Source organism: Cenococcum geophilum, assembly GCF_001692895.1.
Source record: "Cenococcum geophilum 1.58 unplaced genomic scaffold K441scaffold_3, whole genome shotgun sequence".
Taxonomy (NCBI): domain Eukaryota; kingdom Fungi; phylum Ascomycota; class Dothideomycetes; order Gloniales; family Gloniaceae; genus Cenococcum; species Cenococcum geophilum.
In genome coordinates this window covers 4,579,093-4,598,778 of record NW_027137561.1, presented here as the reverse complement: position 1 = coordinate 4,598,778, position 19,686 = coordinate 4,579,093, and the positions used below count along the sequence as shown (strand labels likewise).

General features: G+C 33.8%; 1 protein-coding gene across 1 annotated transcript; it reads right to left on the bottom strand.

The window, feature by feature from the left end:
* Nucleotides 1-15,321: 15,321 nt before the first annotated feature.
* K441DRAFT_409085 (uncharacterized protein) lies at nucleotides 15,322-15,522 on the bottom strand (the record flags this gene model as incomplete). The annotated part of the gene is made up of 1 exon (XM_067641504.1): nucleotides 15,322-15,522. A coding segment is annotated over one exon (201 nt), but the record flags the coding sequence as incomplete, so codon positions are not given.
* Nucleotides 15,523-19,686: the final 4,164 nt, after the last annotated feature.

The following is a 19,686-nucleotide window of genomic DNA, read 5'->3' as shown; positions in this document are numbered from 1 at the left end:
AGTCTTAAAGGCATTATTAAGTCTTCTAGCTTGTAGTTTATTGCTCTTATAATATTTAGCCCCTTACAGATATTATTGTAAATATTATCTTCCTTACCGCCTATATAAACTATATTGTAGTAATAATACCTAACTACGTTAACTACTCCTTCCTTTATTACCTTATATAGTAGTTTACCTTCTTCTATACGCTATAGGTACTACTACAAGTCTTTAATAATAAGGGGTATTTTAGAGGTATCCCCCTTACGGTATACTTTTTAGCAAGTAGTTGCTTAACCGGCGATATAGCGTCCCCACTTTATAAGTTTAATAAGGATAAAATACTTAGTCTAATTATTACGTATAACCTTAATATATCACTTACCGTCTAATATTAGAATAGTAGGGTTAAACCTAAGCTACTCTTTATTTATCTAAAGAAATCCTAATATCGCCGAGGTAAATTATAGTCCGTCTTTATTAATATTAAATAGTAATAATATAATGCCTCCTACCCAGTTATACTCCTATAGCCGCATAATAGATCTATAGAGGGTAAAGCCTAGGATAAAGTAACGAGTATTCTAAGCGGCGAAGACTTCTCTTATATATTTTCCTAAATTAAACTATACTTGCGAGGCTATATTAGTATTTAGATTACTCTTTAGCTCTCCTAGCATAAGTATATATAACTAATAGCATTAAGAGCTTTCGCTAGCTATTAGATTATCCATAAAACTAATATCTAGCTTTTACTTTACTATAGACCCTTATAAGGGCTGCTTAGTATATATAATAAGCGTTTATTATGTCTTTAGGGCGGACCTATACTCCTCTACAAAGCTTAAAAATAATTTAATTAGGTTATTAAACTACTTTAGAACATTATTTTACTCTATACTTTTAGGCCAGTTATACTAGCCGCCCTTAGCGTATAGTAGATTGTCCCCTTCCTTACATTTTTTAAAAACGGCAGCGCTTGCCTCTTTAAGACCTTCTACTTCCCTAAAGAATGCTTTATATAAGCTAGGAATCCCTACGTAAAGAGGGCCTAGCTCCTCCTTTAGAATATAATCTACGTATTTCCTATATTTAGACGAGTTAGTAAAGCTACTTATATTGCGTAGATATGGGGTTTAAATATAGAATAGTAGCGGTCGGGGGGGAGGCGTGGACTCTATTATGGTGGCAATAGTATTGCTCTAAACGTCCTTATTTAATTTACAACTAAGAACTGTTTTTAGGAGAGGGGTAAACCGTTTAATATTAAAGTCATTAAAATTAACCAAAGGGAGGAATTAGAGAAGGTTACTATAAAAAGTACCGCGGCTAGCGCTAGACGGGAGTAGTTAAGCAGTAAGAAGGTTTTATAATGCTAGGATAAGGTTAACAACAAGATTCTTAAGCCCTATATATATTAGATAGGACTTATAGTAGACTAATTAATAATTACCTTTATTACCTATCTAGTGTAATAAGTCTAAAGAGCTAGAGATGCCTAAATTCTAATAAGTTAAGTTAAATAAATTGTAAAAGCCATTTAGTCCTTCCCTAATAGGTTCCGCTTTAATTATCTCTAATTTAAAGAGATTTGCTATTACGGGCAAACGCAATAAAAGCTATATTAGGGTGGCCGGCGTAGTAGGCGGATAGGTAGGTAAGAATAGAAGATTAAAGAGGCTAGTATATAATAGATGGTATAATAGTAGATAAGTGTAGTAAGGTTAAGTATACGTCGGGCGCGTCTTACAATAAGGAAATAACTAGGGAGAAAAGTGTAACGGAGGAAGTAAGGTGCTAGTAAACGCAGGGAGGATTAAAGATTAGGCGTGGAAAAGTTAAGCTAATCTAATGTGGCTTAGACTAAGGCTTATAGGGCTTAGTTAAATGCTAAGCTACGGTAACCCAAAATGCGACATTTCCGGTCTATAACTAATTAAACTTATCCGTTTTAGTCTATTTTATAACGCGTAAGGCTTTAAGCAAAGCTCTTATACAGCAAAGCTAAAGGGGCGGCCTAAGAACGCTAATAAATAATTACTAGTCCTAAAATAAGCTAAATCTAACATGCTAAATACGGATATAGTTAACCTCTTTTTATAGCGGTTAATTAGCCTATTTCCCAAAAACAGGTTTTAGTTCCTAGAACTAGATCTAGTATATATAAACCCCCCCTCTACTAGTATATATTGTAAGGGAAACGTATTATTATTACTATCTCCTTAGTAACGCCTTATTTATTCCCTTTAGAATATAACCCTCGCTAGTATCTATTTTATATAGGTAACAAGCGTTTATCTCCATTTATTTACACTAGATATAAAAATCCCCTATAATATACCCCTTGGAATTAAACTAAATTAATAGCAATTCCCTCCTAAGTTAGTTAGGTTTTAATGTGTCTTATTAACTTTAGGGCATTATAGACCTTATTACTTCTTTAAGAGAAGCTAACCGTAATAAGTATTACAGTAAAGGTCGTTCTATTAATTATAGCGTATAGCTATAAGCTTTGCTGTCTTCTGCTTATTATATTAACGGTATATAAAACTAGTAGATAAAGTAAGCTAATATAATGTCTATTTACCTTACGGTTTATATTACTTTACTACTTTAAATAAGGGCGGCACTATGTTTTAGTTGCTAGGTTCCTAAAGAATACTAATAATATTAGTGTCTTAGGAGGGCTCTAAAGCCATTTTCTTTATAAGAGGATGTGTAGATAAAATATACTAAATCTTAGAGGGTAGTAGGAGTATAAATACCGCTCCTTACGTTTTTATAACGCTAGGGCTAAAGAGCGGAAATTCTTATACATAACTAAATTGTAATTATATTAAAGCTTATCTATAACCTAGGCTCTAAGGCGTGTCCTTCTCTAACGTATCCTATAGCGCTTAGTATTTGTTTAGCGATATATAAATACGCTTCTAAGTGTTATCCCACGATTGGCCTTAGTAGTATAGTTATATAAGGCTAAGAAGGCGGCGAATATGGTAAAAAAGAGGTTATAGAGAAGAGGTAATAAGGACTAAGCTTAGTTAGATCTATTAACTTATTACTAATTAAGTATATAAATGCGGCAAATACTCGCTATAAAGGGCAGGGCTAGTTCTAGCTTAAATCTAATATATAAATTTCTTTAATAAGTAAATAATATAATAACTAAAGAGCGTACTATTTAAGCTAACAAATTTCCTTCTTAATTCTACAGACTTCTCTACCCTTAGGCTAAGCGTGCCCCTTTTCTCTTAGATATCTTATTTCTAGCCTTTATAACCCGTTTATCTTTATAATCTAAAGTTTTATTACTATATCTCTTAAGAGTGTGGATTTTGTTTTAAAACCGCCTAATAATATCTTCTATTTCTTCTTAGTTACTTTTTAGGCTGTTAATCCGATTGTTAACCTTATCTAGATAACGCATAATATAGAGGTCGCTTTTTTTAAGGCTACTAACTTTCCCTTTAAGTTGGCTAAGCCTATAACTAAATTAATTAACTAAGCTACCTAGTCTCTTTATTGCCCCTAATAGAGTAAGCTAGGGATTAATAAGCTTTATAGAAAGGAGTTACTAAGCGGACTATATTAAGACGACTTCTTTATCTCATTAGTGCGGGGTGGGTATTTCCTTATAGTTCCTTCCGTATTGGCCTTATCGTTCTCTAAATTACTTTTACATTTTAATGCTAACTAAATATCCTACTTATATTAGTAAGTTGGCGAACGGATAAAACTATAGGGAAGTAACTATCGCATACCCGCCCTACTATATTAACGGCCTTATTAGAGCCCTTAGGATTAGAAGCAAGCGGTATATCTTAGCTCCGTTAGCGGTATCCTATAAAGGATTTAATGTTTAGAGCGCACCTTAATCCAATATAATGTAGTATCCTCTATTATAGCGTCTAAGTTGCTTAAGTTATATGGTTTACCCCTCTAAGCTATCTCTATTATAACATCTTTAAGCGGTTTATATATCCTAGCATAACGATAGAGGTAACGCGGGTTCTTAGTATAGTATAATACGAGTTTCTTATACGGTATACCCGCGGGTAAAACCTAGGTAAAATACTAGTATACTATTATAATAGGACTATATATAGATACAACTAATCTATATCTAGGGTTTTAGAGAAGTTTTAAGTCCTTTATTATATAGTAAGTTAGCAACTACAATAAGAGATACTTTAGTTGTCCGTCTAAAATTATAGCATCGGAAATTGTTAATACTTTAGTTAGGGGAAGTATATCTCTAAGGAAGTTTATAGAATTGGCTAAACTATTCTCTATTTAGTTATTATTATTACTAAATAATATATAGGTGTTTTATAAACATACCTAGAGGCGCTAGTAAACCTTTAATATAAACCTCTTTTAGTTAAGGTAAGTCTGTTTTAGCCTCGCTATAGCTCTCTATTAGCTTAGGTAAGACTATTTTAGTTTTACTACAGCCTTCTAGGCTCTTAAGGTAATTAGTATATATTTCCGTATCTTCTTATATATTACCCTCCATATTATCGTTAATTTTATAAGAGTTAACCTTATTAGGTGTTTAAGTAGGCGTATAAGGTATTTATTTCTATATAGGGTTAGAAAGCTACAATTATTTCTTCTCCCTACTAGCAGATACTATGTCTTTATTGTTAATACAATTTTAGGATAATTTAAGGTTTCTAGCAAGTTAATAAATAGGTATATTATCTTTGGGGTAATAGTATATTGTAATGTTTTTATAAGTACCGATTAAGGACCTATAGGTTATATTAGCAATATATCTAAGCTTAGTTAAGGTAATATATATAATATCTAGTATTCTTATAAAGATGGTAAAGAATATATAGTTAAGAGGTTAGATTTAAAGGTAAGTTGAATTAATAGCATATAAGAGCCAGGAGTACGATGTTTATATTCTATTTCTCTTTTAGGGCGGAGTTAGGATAAAAGGTAGAAAGGAAAGATAGAGTATACTAACCGCTCTTTTCCACTTTATATAGTGTCTATAGTATAATATTTAGTAGCTATAATTACTCTCAGCTTATGTATTATCTGCGCCTAAGACTATAGGCGCCTAAAGTAATCCATAAGTAAAGCATTAAGTGAGGCATTATTAGGGGTAGCTATTAGCTAAGCTATTACTAAATTTAAACAGCTGACAATTTCCAACAAATGCTATATGCCTTAGTAGGGTTCAGAGGCGTTTGTATAAAGTTATAAACTAGAACTAGAAGTTAACAATAACCCCTAATAACGCCTCTCTTAGTAGGAATAGCATTATATAATCTACTTCTAACGCCTATCTTTCCTGGGGCAAGACACTACCTAAGCAGTAGACTTATCCTAGCCAGTTAATCTTATATATTAACCCCCTATCTATAGTAAAGAAGCTGTTAGTGCCTCTAGGGTAGTTTAATTAGCATTTTAGCTAAGCCCTTTATAAGCGCTCCGCCTTATATAGGCGGTAATCAACTCCTATTAATCTACCTTGCGTTAGGGGAGATCTTTTATTTAAAGCGCTAAGTAGCTAGTACTTAGAGGTCTATAGGCTTATTCTATATCCTAATAACATTAACCATAATTTCTCCTTAAGTAGTATCCGTAACCCTAAGTACCTATAAGCGCAGCGTCCCTAAATTGTTAGCTATTAAGTAGACGTTTATAGATAAAGAAACCGACTTTAAAGATAACGGCAATGTAAAGGCGTTAGCTAGTTTAGAAAGTAACTTTAGTAATAAGGATTAAGAATAGGACGTAGAGACATTATATAACGGAAAAAATGGTTTTAGTACTAAAGATTAAGAAATAGGGGCAGATAGTAATGGAGAGGTATTAAGCGATAAGGCTATATAGGCGACGGTTAAATACGGTGGCCTTAACTTTATAGTCTTAAATCTATAAGTAAAGGATAAAAATATAAAGAAGAGTTTTAATAAAAGCTGGTAAAAGGGTTAAAACTTTAACCTTTCTTTATTTAGCCTATCGCAAAATAAAACAATATTTTATTATTCCTACTAGAGTCTCTACCCGCTTAACCTATAGCAAGCTATAAAGTATTCGCGATAATCTATACTTTTACTTAGATAAATTTATTTACTACCTTAAAAGTAATAATAGAAGGTAAATCTATACTAATAACCTAGGATTTTTTGAATTTCTTATAGACCTAAGACGTATGCTATATTAGCAACTATTAGTCGTATTTAAGACTACGGTACTTATAGATTTATATCTTAAGGATATAAATATATATTTTTTATAGTGTTTTCTTTTTATTTAAATTATTTCTCTGCTTATAGTACCTAGCAATTATTTATCTATTCCGGTATAGTAGGGAGGGGTAGTTAGGTTATATAAGGGGGCTTAGACTTATAGCTACGCTTATAGGGCTGTTTATATAGGAACTTCTCTAAGTATATATAAGGGGGGTGCAAGTCGTTATAAAGTCTATATATATAGGAACTTCTTTAATGTTTCTAGATCTTAGACTTATATATTTCCTTTTTATATAGTTTTAGTATTTTCTTAATATTTACTTCCTATTTATATACTAGGCATTAATAGAGGGCGCTAGGTCAGATTACCCTGCTTATATAATCACTCTACTCGCATAATCGCCTAGCTTATATACTTACCTAGTTTGCATAATTACCTAGTTTACATAATTACTTAGCTCGCATAATTACCTAGCTTATACAATCACCTAGCTTGTATAATTACCCAGCTTGTATAATCGCCTAGTTTACACGATCGCCTAGCTTGTATAATTACCTAGCTTGCAGGATTACCCAGCTCCTATAAGCGCCATGCTCGCACAGTTACCTAGCTCGCACAATTACCTAGCTTGTAGGATTGGCTAGCTCCTACGAGCATTTAGCTCGCACGATTACCTAGTTCGCACGATTGCCTAGCTCGCACAATTACCTAGCTTATAAGATTACCCAGCTCCTATAAGCACTATGCTTGTACGATTACCTAGCTTATAGGATTAGCTAGTTCCCACAAGCATCTAGCTCGCACGATTAAAGTTAAAGTTATTAAACCTATTAATACCCAGTTTGCATACTAGGCATTAATTAGAGGGCGCTAGGTTAGACTACCCTATTTATATAATTACCTACCTTATAGAATCCCCTAGCTCCTATAAGCCGCTAGCTCCTATAACCTCCTAGCTTATAGGACTAAAGCTATAGCCGCTAAATTTGTTAAGATCCTAGCTATACGTTTAAAGGGCGCTACGCCTAACTACCTAGCTTACTCTTTTTATAGAATCCCTTAATTAATTAATAGTACCTAAAGGAAATCGTTACGGAGGAAGTAAAAAATAATAGTTAAAGTAGTAGAATATAGATATAGGAGCATTTATAAGCGTGTATTAAATTTATCCTCTAATAGCTAGTACTATTTAATTTTAATTTAATAAACTGCGCTAAATATATAGTGCTTTTTAACCCTAAGACTAAAGATAAACTATAACTAGATCCTTATCGCTATTACCCCTCTTATTTATAGCTTCTAGTATTAGTGTTATAGCTACCTTCTCTAACGAAACTTATATTCGTACTTAGAATAATAAAGGTGCGTATATTTATAAACTTTAATAGGTCCTTTAATAGGTCTATATCTGGCTTAACATTAATACTCTTTTACTATTAGCAGTGCTATATAAATATAAGTAGGTATACTTATATAGTACTAAGTTTTTATATCTAATATATCTAACTCTTTATATAATATACCTATAACACACTAAGTTATTATATCTAACTCTATATTTAGCTCTTTTTCCGTTTCTACTAGACATTCCTTATAGGCTTCGTGTTTATACACATACGTTATTCTATATTTTAGTAAACCATCTCTATAGTAATACTAGCAGCGGTTACAATAAGCTTAATAACTAAAATGGCTAGACTTATATAATACTAGACTAGATAGCTAAATATAGAAGGCTAAAAGTAACTAGCCTTTATAACTTTTATTAGGGGAAACCTATATAGCCTATATTAGCACTACTAAAACAGCGATAGTAGTTAAGGCCTATATAGGTCTACACTATGCGTATATTAAATGCTTATAATTAGGACACCTTTCCCCAAGTCTATATTCCTTACAATAGTGCTATACCTTTAATTAGACTATTTAATATTATTATAGAAGGATACATACGCAAACCTAATATATCTACGGCGACTGAAATTGTTATTATAGGGCCTATAGGATTATTTAATAGTTGTAACGGCGCTATCGCATGTTACCTGCTAAATTCTGCCATATTCTGCCGACCCGCGATTGGCTCGCCTGGAGCTAGCGCCTTGGCGGCTCACCCTATATATTTGTTTACATCGGTCCTAGCGACCCCTTTTTTCCCTTCTTCTTAGCTTAGTATCTTCGTAATACAGTATTCTACAAGCTTCGGTTTAGAGGCATTTATACGAGCCGTAACATTATACTAAGCTTACCCTACATTGCCTGGGAAGGCCTTAATAATATCCCACCCCACAAGAAACTTCGTCTGCAATAACGCGTCGACGCGCTATACTCAGACACCAAAACAACTCTACATTGCCTGGGAAGGCTTTAATAATATCCCACCCTACGAGCCAGACAGGACTGGACCTATACCCCCGAAATTAAAACCGAATTGTACGATTCTGATAAACCCTAGGAAGCCAATAATGGCACCTAAAGCGAGCTTATCTAAAAGAGCTGCCCGACCTAAGAAGAACACGAGATTTAATTGGGATCCGAAATTAAGGATAATGATAACAGTATAGATGTATACAAACAGATTCGTACCCTAACGGCTAATTAGGAAGCTGACCGTCTCTAAGCTTAAAGTATATAGGAGACCCTACAAGAGATCCTAGACAGCCTTGCGGCCCTATAAAGCTTAGCCCCCCCTTCTAAAAGTCCTAGTTGTTCTATTTACTTAACCAAATGTGACACACTAGGGAGTATAGATACGATAACGAAATAATTAAAGTTTGTTAAGCTTCCTAACCCCTAACCACTATCTAATAGGATAGACCCTACCTTTAAGAATTAGAGGATTTAGGTATAAGGAAAGCTCTATATTAACCACAACTATTTCCTTTCTAAAGAAGCTAAAATGCTCTACCTCTTTGGTTAAACTATAGGGGACGCCTAACGGCACCTTTAAGCCAAGTTTGAGGATAATTCCCCTATCCGATTTATATCTGTTAATAAGATAATACGGCACCTAGCTACTATCTACGTTAACCTAAATAAAGTACGGGATACCTAGTATAACTATAATCGCCTAATAATAAAACCAAACTAACCCTTTGCTAAATTTTAGACTTAATTCCTACACCTTACGGAAGAAGGCTAGGTTTCCCTTAAGAACTACTGTTTAGACCTATACAATAAGCTAACAATCTAGCTATAAGAAAAGATTGCTGTAACCTTAAATAACCTACTAACCCACGAAAGACTCGCAGCTCGTTACCTATCTTTAGACGTAGAACTAAAGCGGATTAACGCCCGCCCTAATTAGCAGAAGCGACTACGTAGCGATTGGAACTCGCTAGCCGCACCTATAGGAGCTAGAGTAGGAAGATAAGCTATAACTGCTCTTGCACTAAAAGCGGTTATAACTACGTACTGGCGAGCCTCGCCTGACTAGCTACGTACCACGCCCTTAACTAGTACTTGTCGCAATACCCCAATTGACCCCGCCTCGGCTACGTGCTACAACTGCAATAAGGAGGGTTACTTTGCTTTGTCTTGCCCAGAGCTAAGGGATATAGGCGATATTAAGGAAATGGAGGAAGGAGAAACGTCCAACGAGTTGGAAAAAAAAGAACCCTAGGGAAAGACTCCCCCCTAGGGTACCCCATCAATCTTAAAGAGATTAATCTTAGTTAGTTAATAGGTGGGAAGCATTTTACTATTCTATATATAGTATCTTAAAATGGATATAGAGTAAATATAACCGCCCTTATTAACACTAGAGCAAATAGCTTCGCCTTTATAAATACTGCCTATATAAATAATGTTGCTAAATTTCTAAATGCAAAAGCTACCTAATTAGAGAAGCCTATTTAGGTAAAAGGCTATAACGGCTAAGCCGGTTAGCCGGTTACCCACGTCTTAAAGTTATATATCGCTCTTAACGGATAACGCTAATATAGTATCCCTTTCTGCATCCTAGACCTAGGGTCCCACAATATAATCCTTAGCCGAAAATAGATGTCCTATTTTAATATTTGGCTAAACGTATAATAAAGATAATTTATCTGGCTAGAGGATAGACTAAAACTACCCTTATTTGTTAGGGAAATCCAAACTAATTATAAGACACTAGCCGTAAAGGCTAACCCTACCTACTAGTAGGATGTCTAGGCCCGTAACCTAGCCTTTGCCTAAGAAGACGCCCGCCGCAAAGCTAGAAAGAACTCCGTACTAATAAAGATACTCTCCTAAAGCGCTATGTTTAAAAAGGACTCTATATACGGAAATAGGACAAAAAGTGACGTAGATAATGTCTAAGTTACGTAGATCTAACTAGTATAAAAAAGAACGTATCGATAGGATATAAGGGATAACCTTTAAAAGATGTGATAGGAGCTAAAAGGAGTAATAATAACGCTAGTACCCTAGAAGCCCCTAAAGTCACGTATGCCCCTATTACTATATAAACCCCCTATAGTAGACATTGCCGTAATTAACGCTATAGCGTTCTACTTTAATATGTACCGGAAGGACAATAAGGTCTTTATAATAAGCCTATATAAGATTAACCAAATTATTAATAATAGGGAGGAAAAGCCGGCTAAGGAAACTAACGAGGAACTAGTTAAACGCCTTTTTCTTACTATTTATACAGATTACAAGGATGTATTTTTAAAAGCGGCCTTAGACAAGTTACCCCCTTACCAGACGTATGATTATAAGATTTAATTAGAAGCCAATAACTCGCTAGGCTATAGCCCCCTCTACTAATAATTAATGGATAAGCTAAAAGTAATAAAGCAGTACTTGATTAATAACTTAGATAAAGGGTTTATTAAGCTAAGTTAAGCCCCTTTTGCTTCCCCTATCCTGTTCGTAAAAAAGCCTAATAAAGGCCTTTGTTTTTATATTGACTATTAGAAGCTAAACGCTATCACTTAAAAGGACTAGTACCCTATTTCTTTAATTAACGAGACCCTTATACATCTAAGCTAGGTAAAGATCTTTACTAAACTTAATATCCGCCAAGCTTTCTACCGAATTAGGATAGACCCTATATCTAAAGATTTAATAATATTCTATACCCGTTATGGTTCCTATAAATATAAAGTTTTTCTTTTTGGACTAATAAACGGACCGGCTACGTACTAAAGGTATATAAATAACGTTCTTTTTAATTACCTTAACGAGTTCTATACGGTATACCTAGATAATATTCTTATATACTTAAACGACGAACTTAAGCATTAAGTTTATATTAAGAAGGTCCTAGAAAGATTACGGAACGTAGGCTTATAAGTTAATATTAAAAAATGTGAGTTTAGGGTAAAACGTACAAAATACCTCAGGTTTATCGTAACTATAAAAGGAATTAAGGTTAACCCTAAGAAGGTAAAGGCAATCCGTAACTAAAAGCCCCTTTACATAGTAAAAGGAATCTAATCCTTCCTTAGTTTTTGTAACTTCTACCACCAGTTTATCCGCGACTACGGAATTGTGGAAAACCTCTCGTACGACTAACTAGGAAAGACACGCCTTTTATCTTTAATAATAACTATATAGAAGCCTTTAAAGAGATAAAGGATTAGCTTATTTCTTCCCTAATCCTTTATTACTATAACCTAGACCTTAAATTAATGCTAGAAACGGACGCCTCTAATAAGGTCGTAGCGGGAATCCTATTACAGTTATATTTAGACGGTAAATGGTACCCTATTACCTTCTTCTTAAAAATAATAAACCCGGCTAAGTATAACTATAAAGTATATAATAAAGAGATACTAGCTATTATTTAATTACTCTCCTAATAGCGCGCAGAGCTTAAAGGTACGAACTTCTGGATTAAAATATATACAGACTATAAAGCCCTAGGGTACTTTATAACTATAAAGCAGCTTATAGGACGATAAGCCTAGTAGGCTAAAACACTCTCCTAATTCTTTTTTATGATTATATATCGTTCTAGTAAGTAAAACTCTAAGGCTAATACCTTAACCCAAAGAGAATAAGATATAGGACCTTAGGATAAGCTAAAGACCTAATATTGAACGCGCGCCCTTCTCTATCCCAAATAGCTTAACCTACGGATCCTTAAGGAGCTAGACTCCTAGCTAAATGAGCTAGTATTAATAGAGGAGACCTTAGATAAACTAATAGGGCTAATTAACCGCCTCCTAACTGTAAACCGCACGGCTAACGCCCTAAAGGCCCTCCGCGATTAAGCCGCGAAGGAAGACCCCAATTTTAAAGCGGAGGAAGGGTTGCTCCTATACTAGGAGCGGCTTATAGTCCCCAACGTTAACAATCTATAAACTAAACTAATCCGCGAAGCTCATTGCTAAGTTTCTACGGTATACCCTAGTAAGAATAAGACCCGTAAAATTATTAACTGCCGCTACTACTAGCCGAGAATAGTTATAAATATTAATCGATATATACGGAACTACGAAGACTATAGGAGAGCTATAATCCTATAGGATAAGACACTAAGACTACTTAAGCCACTCCCAATACTAGAGCGCCCTTAGTAGTATATCTTTATAGACTTCTATAAACTACTTAGCGACCGTAACGGATATAATATAGTTATAGTTATAGTCAACCGCTTTAGCAAACGCCCGTTCTTAATTCCCTATTATAAGAATATTGATGCTAAAGAGGCAGCCTGGCTATATGTTTATTACGTCTACCAAATTTACGGACTATTAGATACTATTATATCTAATTATAGGCCATAGTTTATATCGGCCTTCTAGAATAAGTTTACCTAAATTCTAGGCATTAAGCTAAAGCTTTCTACGGCTTACTACCCCCAGATAGACGGTTAGATGGAAATTGTAAATTAGTACCTAGATTAGAGGCTTAGGCCCTTTATTAACTATTTCTAGAATAACTAGTCTAAACTACTACCCTTAATAAACTACGCCTAAGTAACCCTACCCTATAACTCCACAGGGTTTGCCCCAATTTAGCTAGAAATGGGATACTTACCCTATACAAGCTTTAACTGGAAAAGGCTAGAAGAACCCCAAACTATATAAGAGAAGCTATCCTATACTAAGGCCTAATAGTACGCTAAACGCTTAGAGGAAGCCTAAACGGTAGCCTATAAGAACCTAGAAAAAGCTTAAAGGTTAATAAAATAATAGGTAAACAAACACCGTTAAGAGCCCGACTTTGCCCCTAGCGATATAGTCTAGGTTATAATAAGAAATTGGAAGACTAAACGACCTAGCCGTAAGCTGGACTACTAGATAGCAGGACCGTATAAGGTTCTTAAGAAGATAGGTAACTTGTATAAGGTAAAGCTCCTAGATTTAATTAGGGTTTACACTATCTTCTTACTAGATAAGTTACGGAAAGCTATAAACGACCTATTACCTAGACAAAAGAACAAGCCTCCCCTACTAGTTTAAGTAAACGGTAACAATGAATAGGAAGTTAACGAAATACTAGCCTATAAGATAGTACGGGGAACGCTAAAATACTGTGTCTAATAGAAGGGCTACGATCTAGACCCAACCTAGTACCCTATATAGAACTTTATAGGCTACCCCTAGAAGCTTAAAGAGTTCTATAACTAATACCCTAATGCGCCTAGACCCCCAAAGTACCTAGACGAATAGATAGAATGCTGGTATAATAAAGACGATAAGTTACCGGAGAAATATAGGGACAAAAACGCCCCAAAGCCCTAATATAGCTGTCTGCCAAATTCTACCAAATTCTGCCAAATTCTGCCAGTACCGTAAAATTTCAGATATCCAGGAACTTTAACCGCCGGTTAAAGTTATCTAATTGGTTAGATCCGTGCTAAGACTTTTTAGCAGCTACTCTTTCTAGCCTAGTGCTTCTACTTAGCCTATAATTGCCTTTTGTACTTAGTCCGGGCGCACTTATATCCCTTTTTATCTCCTTATCTTATATTTTATAATCCTACGTTTATAAGTCTAGTGCTATTATATTTCTAACTAAGCCTAAGGGCAGGCTTTCTTTTAAAGAGGGGGGTGATATAACGGCGCTATCGCACGTTACCTGCTAAATTCTGCCATATTCTGCCGACCTACGATTAGCTCGCCTGGAGCTAGCGCCTTAGCGGCTTACCCTATATATTTGTTTACATCGGTCCTGGTGACCCCTTTTTTCCCTTCTCCTTAGCTTAGTATCTTCGTAATATAGCATTCTACAAGCTTTGGTTTAGAGGCATTTATACAAGCCGTAACAATAGTAAAACTTATAATGCGTAGTTTATAACTCTTAGATTTAATAAGCGTGTTTTCTTCCTAGTTAGATCTGGTACAAAGATTAAGCTTTTTAAGTTGCTCTAATAGTTGCATATATTTTTCTATACTGGATATTCTTTACTAGGATTAAGAATAGGAAGGTTAAAAGTCTAGAATTTATAGGTAGATATATGGGGCAGCCTAAAAGGTAGAAGTCTTGGCATATTATATAAACTTTTATATTCGGCGGGCTGTATATTATTTATAGCTACTAACATAGAGATCTATAAGGTATACTATACTTACTATAAGGCGTACTAGCTATCTATAAAGCGTATATACTATCTATAAGACGTATATACTAACTTTTAACCCCCTTCGTTCCGTTTACATTATCTATTACTGTCTACATTTTATAGTATAATCTACGTTAATTAAGCAACTTAGTATAACTTCCCCTTTCTTTTATCTTTCCGTTTTTTAAGAAAATAATTTTATTAACACCCTTAACTATGCTAAGACGATAAGTAATAGTTAAAATTATTTAACCTTTCCCCCAACTTTTAAGCGATTCGCGAATTAATTTCTTTATTATATTATCTATAGTAGATATAGCTTCGTTAAGAAGTAAAATCTTTAAATTTTTAAGAAAGGCCCTTGCGATAGTAATGCGTTAGTGCTTACTACCTAAGAGTTTAATACCTTCTTCCCTAACTACTATGTTATATCTAGCATTATAATATATAATTCGTTTATATATAGAAGCGGCTTTACAGCTTTTTATAATTTAAATATTATTAGCATAGAGCCCGTACGATATAATTTCCCTAATTAACTTATTTGGTACTTTAAGATTTTAAGGTATAACTGCTATATTTTCTTATAAACTTCTTAGTATAACATTGCTAATATTTTAGCCATTAATTTTAATGCTCCCTTTACTAGGGTTAATAAACCGCTTTAGGAGATTAAGAAGTATAGACTTACCGCTCCCGGTTAGTCTAATAAGCGTAATAATCTTTCTACCCTTAACTGTGAAACTAATCTTCTTTACCATTAGCTTATCGTCGGCGTAAGAAAATAAGACATTATTAAATTTAACGCGGCCGGCGGTAACCTTAAGGTATATTACTCCTTCTTTATTAACAATAGATGGCTTAGTTTAAAGAAGTTTAGAAAAGTGTTCTCCTATACTAAGGCAACCTATTAGCATATTATACGTTTATATAAGATAGCCTATAAACGTAAATATATTTAGCTAGGAACTAATTAAAATAAATAAGCCGCCTATACTTACGGTATCCTATATAAGGCGAAGAAGTAAGATTAGTACTAAGATTGCTAGGTTAATTGCTTTTAATCCCTCCCCTAATAGACTCGCAAAAAGTTATAAACACTTTATCTATAATCCTAGTTTATTACTATCTACTAATATAGAGGAATATCCACGCCACTCCTAATCTTAATAATTAGCTGTTTTTACTAGATCCTAGTATATAACTGTATTATACTTAATCTGGCTTTCCTTACACCTATTTATACTATAGTCTTAATATATTTAAAAAAGCTTAGGATTCTTAACGAGCTTAGTCTAAATATAAATAACGATTACGTCTATTATAATAAGTCCTATATATACATTAATAAAGTGCGAGAAATAAACTATAAAGGTAATAATGTTAATTACGGAAGGTATTAAATTAAGGATTAGACTGTCCGTAAGATAGATATACTATTCTCTTAAGACTATAACCTCTAAGACTTCCCTAGAGCTATTATTACTATAGAAGTCCATTAAGAGTATTATAATGTGTCTTAAGGCGTGCTCTTTTAGGTTATATATTAAACATTCTATAACGTACCCCTTTATATATAAGTTAAACCGGTTTAAAATAAAGGCAAGTAGCGCTATTACCTATAAGATAAATTCTCGAATAGGAATAGAACCTTTAGCGGTTAGTTAATACTACTTAGAAAGGACAAGAATACAAACTAGATCTATCTATAGTAGTATCTATAAGTGCACCCGTTTATATTAATAGTAATATCGCTAATAGCCTAGCTAAGACTTATAGGACACCCACTAGGCAAAGCAACGACTATATTTTTAAGTCCTTTAGCTATAAGTACGGTATAACTACTAAGAGATCCTCTATACAATCCCGCTAGCTTTTAATGTTACTAGCTTAAGGCTGCTTAAGTAGCGGTTCCGCTTTACTTACTAGGTAAGGTATTTTATATAGGATAGAGAGCCCAACTAATAGAAATATCCTTAGAATTGGTATTGTAAGGCGCATAACTTAATAGATGTTAATTAATTGGCTAGTGGTGAGGATAATAAAACGGGCGACTTTAAGGGTATAGGCAATTAGGTAAGAGCTAAAATAAGAATACCTTAGGTAAATTAATTTAAGTTAAAAAAGGACCTAAATAGTACTCTATATAAGTATTGAACTTTCTATAAAGACCTAAATATCTAGTTAGTATAGAACTACAATTCCATATAGGGACGTTATATATATATATATATAGAGTAATTTACTAGTATACGGCTTAGAGAATACCTTCTATACCCTAGCCATTATTAAATATGCCTGTAGTTTTAGAATTTAGACACTTACGTAGCTAGCTATAATTCCTGCCACCATCTATAATACCTAAGTTGGCCGCTTCCTATGTATAACTAGTAACGACTACGATCTTATAGATTGTATGGTATAGGAAAGGAAAGAAATAACTAGAAGGATAGAGTAAATATAGTTAACAGTCTTAAATAGCTGTATAGTTTATAGTTCTATAAAATAAGATATATTTACTATTATAATTTTTTAAGCAAGATAGCCTACTAGTCTCCCCTAAATAGTTAAAGAACTAAAAATAAGGCAGAATTGTTATTAAAACCTAATATTGGATTGGGGCCTAGATACTAGGTAAGAACGTATATAAAGCAAAATTATCCAACGGATAGGGACTAGGATAGTGGCAACTCTTAATTAGTATCTAGTAGAGCGTAGGCGTATATAGCAGATTCTATATACGTTAGGGGAGTTAGAATAAGGCGGATATAAGAGGGCTATATAGTAAACTAGTATTGGGTAGTATTAATCTAACGCTTTAGGATAGAATCCCCCTTCTACTAAATACCCGCTTTATGTTAGTTCTTCGCCCGCCTTATATATTCTTATCCCGGCTATTTATTACTTATTTCCGTTTTTTATAGGATCCTAAGATAGCTTACGTAGTATTTCGGGTTTAATACTTAATTGGTTTATAGAATCCTAAGGCCTATCTAGTATCTTAGGTTAACTATTTAATTGGCTTGCCTCTTATTACGCTAAAACTTAAATAAGTATTTACATTAACTATTTATAACTAAAACCGACCAGATGGAATTATGCCCTAGGATTATACCCTAGGGAAATTGCTTTTAATAGCCTGTAATATACGCTACTGAAAAACCTTATTATATATTAGGGATATCTTCTCTTCCTATAGCTTGTCCGCTATATAGGTTTAAACCTTCTTTTATATAGGTAGAGGAACCTATATCTAAGAATTATAGGTTTTAGTAAGATCCTTAGCTTTCTTACGCGATAAGAGCTACCTAGTATTAACTAATACTTTGCAGTGCGTATAATATATAGCTTACTAAGAAGTATTTCCATTCGTCCTCTATATATCCTATAGCGGTATATATGTCTAGGCTAGACTTATAAAACATAGTAGCGTTAAAACGGAAGATTAGGACGATGTAATATGACTTAAAGAGGGTTATAAGATAAAGACCCAACCGTTCCAACTAATTACATTACTTTAACTAATCTAACTATTCTAACCGTTTTAACCGTTCTAACCGTTCTAACCGGCATAACCCGCTTACTATCCCTAGACGCCACTAATAAAGCCTTAAATCTATAAAAATCCCGCCCCTAGCAACTTTTGCCTTAATACGCCTTCCTATATCCCCAATGCTTGCAGATAAGGGAAAACTAAGCTATATAGGTTAAGATGCTAATTATGGCCCTATAATAATACAAGCGTTAAATTCGGCTCGATTAATTAGCTGGTTTTTATTAATAACAGTTAGACGCGAATTTACGGTTAAGGGATAAGTGCGGTTTTATAAAATGCTCTTAACTAATTATAAACGCCATAAATACCATAATAGATACTACCCTAGCTTAAGTACGGCGCAAAGAGGCGGATACTTAAACGGCTTTAAATATTAGGGTTTTTATCTCTAATCCTGTTACTTTCCTGCAATTTATAATTTTAAAAACCTATATATTCTAATAAAGATATTACCGTAAACACTGTAACGCATACCCACTACCTTATATTAAAGGATTTCTTTAGAGGTTAGATAATTTACTTACTAAGAAGTAATAATCCATCTAAGACAAGATAAGGAGAATTAAACTTACTATAGCTAGAAAAAAGCTAATAATTGCACTAAGTATAATTATCCGCGATGCTTTATTTAACTAAATTTGTTTTACTATAACCTAGGAAGATATATTACAGCCTAGATATATGCGCCACTCCTACTCTATAATAAGTTGGGCTATAGTAAATAGAACCTATACTAAGACGCTTCCTAAAGCTGTTAAGACGCGTACTAAAAGTTAGCTTAATATTAAGAATAATAGCACTATACCAGAAGGCTAGAGTAGGGAAGGGAATAAAATAGCAACAATAAGCACCTAGTATACTAGGTGGGGGCTTTAGCAGTATTACTCGCAGGAGTTCTATAGACTTATAACCTAGTTCCCTATTAGTAGATTTCTTTAATATAGTGGCCTTATAAACCTAGATAACTAATATAAGCAACTAAGTTATTAGCTATAATAAGTCTTAGGGCGGGTAGACTTTCCGGAGCTTTTTATACTACTAAATAAGAAGCCTAATAATAAGTTTAGGAAAAATAAAAAGGAGGAGCACCTAAAGTAAAAGATGCTTCTAGAAGTGGCTTAGCTTATAGTACTAATAAAGTATAATACGGAATAGTATAAAGTAATAAAAGAACTATATATAGAAATACGTAGCGTAGGCAAACTAATAATTATATATTTTTGTAACTAAAATAACTAAGAGTAGTAAAGGGAAAAGGTAACTATATCTTCGCCCTAGTTAACCTACCGCCCTTATATCTATGCTAGTAATACCAAAACTTATAAGGAAGTAGCCTTGGATATCCTATTACGACTTATAAAAGAACTAATATAATATTAGAAATGCTTTTCTAGGGGGTTATATACTATCTCCTAAGGTAAAAAAAGTTAGTATA